This window comes from Neurospora tetrasperma (assembly GCF_000213175.1).
Source record: "Neurospora tetrasperma FGSC 2508 unplaced genomic scaffold NEUTE1scaffold_4, whole genome shotgun sequence".
NCBI lineage: Eukaryota > Fungi > Ascomycota > Sordariomycetes > Sordariales > Sordariaceae > Neurospora > Neurospora tetrasperma.
Window position 1 is genome coordinate 3045590 of NW_009799102.1, and position 5660 is coordinate 3051249.

The 5660-nt window shown below is 33.6% G+C and overlaps 1 protein-coding gene across 1 annotated transcript; it reads right to left on the minus strand.

Annotated features, from left to right (window-relative positions):
- Positions 1 to 1327: 1327 nt before the first annotated feature.
- On the minus strand, positions 1328 to 1513 carry NEUTE1DRAFT_43920 (uncharacterized protein; the record flags this gene model as incomplete). The annotated part of the gene is made up of 1 exon (XM_009853265.1): positions 1328 to 1513. A coding segment is annotated over one exon (186 nt), but the record flags the coding sequence as incomplete, so codon positions are not given.
- Positions 1514 to 5660: the final 4147 nt, after the last annotated feature.

Sequence of the window (5660 nt, forward strand, 5' to 3'; positions counted from 1 at the left end):
TAATAGAAATCGTTACTTCGAAGGCGGCGAACATCTTCTAGGATAATTTCTTTCTTTAGGACAGTAGTATATACCTTTACAAACCGTTCAAATTTCGAATAACGTCCAATAGTATTTTAAATATTAGGGAATTGGATATGCGGCGAAATTCTATTATCAGGAAAGAGTAGCCCTCCCCGCGCCCTATCCTTCCCTATTGGGACCGTCCCCCACCGAGAAAAATGGGGCGGTCTAGCTGATGACACTTGATATTGAAATTCCCGTTTTTACCCGTAAACTTTCGTTTTTCAAATGCATGCATTATCTTCTCTAACTTGGTCAATTCTTTCACCCTCTTTCACACGGCCAATTGCACGCAATTATACCCACACTTTACACGCATCTACAATAGCACTTTATACGTACCTCCAACAGTATTAAATTTACCTTCAATGTACGTAATCTTATTCAAATTAATTGATTTCAACTACCTTCAAACGCTGATAATCGTACAAATGCCTCAACACACCCAGGGATAGCGCTACCGCCGTCGCGCTTCTTCCTCCTCCCTATCCCCATCCCCATCGCCGTCGCCGTCGTCGTCCTCATTGTAATAAGAGTAGGCTGTACTAACTAATAATAAATTCTTCAACATAACATTAAACCCCAACTTCTTCGAGATCTTGAGGTAATCTATCGAATTGTGCCGCCGCTACCGATTCAGTATTGTAATTCAGCGGTTATATATATTTAATAAGGGAGTTAATAAGGGTAAATACTAGAAGTACTTCTTTCAATATAATTTCGCTTAGCACATACGATACTTAGAATTGAACCTATACAAGACACAAAATATTATAATACGAAGATCGTACTAAATTGCCTTTTTTGTATCATTATACAGTCGCTTAAGAAAAACGATTATAAATAGATTATACGGCTAGTAAATCTTATATATCGAGCCTATAAGCTATCGGAGCAGTTATATAGCTACTTTAAATTTCGTTTAAGGGTTCTTAATATAAATTAAATAATATACATTAAAAGCCTTCTTAGGTAAAATAATTTAACCGTTCGATCTATCCACACTACTGTTAAAAAACGCTATCCCAACCTCCATCTTACCTTTAAAAACCTGGATAACTAATACTAATACCTTCAACGAGCGGACCGAAATAACTATACTAATACGCAAGCCTTTGTTAAGAAGTTCGACTTTAATGAGGTAATAGTATTTAAGACGAAAGAATTTTACTATTATAGTAATAGCCTAGTTGCGTTTGAGAAGCTCCTCGAGTAGCGCCATTATACGAGCCTAGTTCGCGGTGACCTCACGGCGCTACTAAACCTAATCTTTGTTTATAACGGGGCGGCTAGGGGTGCTAAAAGCCATAGGATTGCTAGGGGCAATACCGCTACTACCAAAACCGGAGACCGTACGGGCAGAAATAATAGTACTACTACTACCGGATATAACGCGCGTAGGAGTAATCGTACTACCGCTAAAACTAAAAACAATACGGACCGGGTTTATTATATTATTACTAGGACTAGAAGGAGTACGACTATAGAGAGCGTCCCTTACAAACAATTTACAGTAGCCCGTCTATTGGAAAGTAATAGCGTTATAATATAGGGTATAGAAAGAAATACCGAGGTTATTAAGGAGATTATTATATATTAGATATTCGTATATATATTCGGTAAAATAATTAATAGTGCGGACGAAGGCGTCTAATTTCTAATAATATCCAGCCGGGCTACTTAATATTATAATAATAACTACTAATTAAATAGTATTATAAGCGTTATAAAGGTTAGTAGGGACGTTTAATATATATTTATTAATAGTAAAAATATAAATCGTATTTTGGAAATCGATAGTTAGGAATAGAAGTTAATTAGGGAAGAAGGATAAGGAAAAAAGGAAAATATTAAACTTACTAGAAGATAAAATAAAGTAAATTTTATTGGCGATAATCTTAATAAATTCGTTGGGAGCGGTAAGCTTTTAATTAGTTTTTAAAATTCTAGTAAAATTTAAAGTATAGTAAAGGTAAAGGACTTTACGAAGGATATTAGACGGGTTAATATAAAGACTAAGGATAATAAGAAGGACGGTTATACCGGTTTAAAAGGGCTATAAAATCTAAATTACTATAAAGAATATAGGAAAATATTACGGACTCTAAGTAAATTAGGGCCGTAAAGTTAGGAAAAGCCGTAGAATTTAAAAATACTTTAGAAGAGGAGACCTTAGGGTTAGGAATAAAGTTAATCGGGTTAGGACGGTTATAACCGGAGGAAATTATTTTGGACGAAATTATTATAGGGAGGAAAAAAGGTAGGAGGGAATTAAGAAGGAATATAATAAGAAAAATTATATATATAGAGGGGAAGGCCCTTGCACTATTGTAAATAGGGGTAGAGCCGAGGGTTAGGAAGTAAAGGGATAGGGTAAAAATAAATATAAATAAGAGTAACGAAGCGGAAGGGTAGGGACGTAAATAGGAAAATAGAACGGAGAAGCGGGGGGAAAACGGAGGAAGGGGTAGTAAAAATCAAAATAGAGAAATAGCGAAGGAAGGTAACATCCCTAACTATATTCCTATTATTCTTATTATTCTAGTATTAGGATAATATAGTAAAGAAAAGAATAAAATTAATTCGCTATAGTAGTAGGTAAGAACCGTTATAATTATAAATAAAGTAGGAGTAGTATAAGTAAGTTACAACCGAAATAAAGTTAAAGGTTTTTATTTAGCGGCGTTTGACGCCGTATAGTTTTCCCCTCTAGAGAACTAGAGAAGGACCCTATACTAATAAGGCGCTATAGTTATATAGTTAGGGTAAAAGAATATTATTATTATTATAGTAATAAAGGTAATAGAGAGGGTACTATACTACAGTATACTTTTTGGGTTAATAATTTACAACGGTCTATATAGTTACGGTTCCTATATACCCTTCTTACTAACGCTATATATGAAACTAACCGCTATTATACGCCCTTCGTACAAGTGGTAATTGTTATATTAGAGAGGTTATTAATACTAGTATTCCAGGCAATAATTAATACCAAACGGGACGAAGGATTTATATAGTTAGTCGAGTCATTCGATAAGGCTATTAAAGAGCTTGACATCTCTCTACCTACCGTATTTATTACTAATAGCGTACTTAATTCATTTCCACTAATAATTAATTATTACCCAACATTAAATACTAATACTATATTTAGTATATTAATTATAATATTATTAAATACCTCAAAGATACTTAGATTACTATAGCTAGAAATAGCGAGTTTCAAAACAACAATGAGGAGTCTAATAATACGGATTCCTATAGCAGTAATTCTAATTTATCGTCGTCTAATTAATAAAGCGAGGTACATAGTTAGTAAAACGAAAACGATATCGAACGGTTACACCGTATATATAATAAGGTCAAAACGGCTACTAGAACGTAGGGTAGGCTAGGTCCAATCCCTATAAGGGTTACCAATACTAGAATTAGCCTATTTTATTTATAATAGTATATAATCTACTCCTCATCTAAATCGGACTTTGAAAGAGATTACTTGCCCACACCCCCCGAAAACTTACATACACCCACCCCCACCAGACAAATGGGGCAGTTTAGCTGATAACACCTAACATTATAAATCCCGTTTTTACCCGCAAAATTTCGTCTTTTTAATATACGCAAGATCCCCTCTAACTTGGTTATTTCTTTTACTCTTTTTAACATAGCCATTTATACTAGCACTTTATATATAATTATACTACTAGCTAGCGCTAGTAATAATCTACACACATTCACACTAGTACTCTATACCTATTAACAACACTCTTAATATACCTAAAATTATCTCATTCAATTAATTTTTATACTAATCGATTACTACAAATACCCTCCTCTAACAAGCGCCCTCGCCATCGCACGTCGGACTCTTTAATTAATACTTTCGCTTCCAAAACTTCCTTCGACCCTAATACCACGTGCACGTGGACCGTACTAGCAAATAATCCCTTCTTCTCCCTCAACCTAGTTGAAGACTACAATGAACTATTCGTATACTTTATCAACTTCTATTGTCACTATTGCTTTAATATTACAATCTAGCGCAGCCACAAACTCAAAAAGCCGGGCCACAAAGAGAAGAACTCTATTATTAAGAATATCTTTCGTTGTAATTACGCTAGCTACTACCTACCGCTAGTATAGAATTAGAATTTAAAAAGGAAATCTATATTACAAAAGAAGGCGCGCTACTATCCCTTCAAAATTGTATTCTAAATTAAAAAGAGGATAAAGTAGAAGTGGACTACCCGGACAATGAATTTAACACATTTTAACCATCCTCTATTACGTACATTAGAAGACTACATTATATTTCGTATTATAGCTTAGGACCACAAAATAAACCCTAAAGTAAATACCTTCTTAAGTAACCTCCTACTACAACGCAACCTTATAATACAAACTATCCTCACTACTATAAAAGATAAGTATCCTAAAATCCCCTAGACTTATAGCAACCTCAATAGTATACGCCAAATTACCCGTTACAACCTACAAAAGGGATATAAGAATACCCAAATATTTATTAAGAAATTGTATAAGGATTTAAATATCGCATTCAAATATAAGTCTTTTGAAGGGGATAATAATATATTATACTATACCTTCTAAGTTACTTAACGGCAGCATCGAATATAGTTTAGATTCCTATATATTCTCTTAATTAACACAACGTATAAAACCAACCGTTACAACCTTCCTCTTATTTAGAGCGTAGTTCCTACCCCAGAAAAGACTTTAATACTATTCTTTTAAACGCTTTTGAACAACGAAAGAGACAAGGGGTTTAATTTCTTAATAAGGTATATTAGGGAAACGGCCAATAACCTTAAAATCCCTTACCTAATAATAACTATTACTAATAGTAACCCCCAACTTACTAGTACAATCGACCAAACCTTCCCTAATATCTAACGATAACGCTATATATAATATTTTAACTATAACGTTATTAATTACCTTAAGAAAGATTCGGTACGCGAGCAATCTATATTATTATCGCCGTCACTATTAAAAGAAGAAGAGCAACGCAATAAAAAGGATCTCGAAGAATTAAAGTAGCGCAACGCTAAAATTACTACAACTACTATAGTTACAGCCAATCTCAATCCCTTACCCAATAAGGTCGCTAATACGAAGTTAATACTATTCTTCATATAATAACATATAAATGACTCCTATAATATAGTAAACTTTGAATGCGCTTAATTTATTCTATAACACTAATTCACTAAGTAGGAAGATATCGTCCCGTAGATTAAGGAATTACTATTACCCTACAAGAGGGAGTAGGCAAGGTATTACACGAGGCACTACTTCGACTAGGGACAAAGAATAACATCGCTAAACGAGGCTAACAACAGGTCTTTAAAAAATTATAATCTTTCAATTCGTAGTAGTTTATTTAAAGTATATAAGGCTTATCTACAATACATTAACCACTATTACAGAGTATATATAAATAAATTCACAAAGTCAAATATCTATATATGTATTCAATGAGTTAATTACGAGTAGATAAGTAAGTACCCGTACGAATTATGTACTTAAGTACTTAATCTCATCGACCAACACTATTATTTAATATAATACTA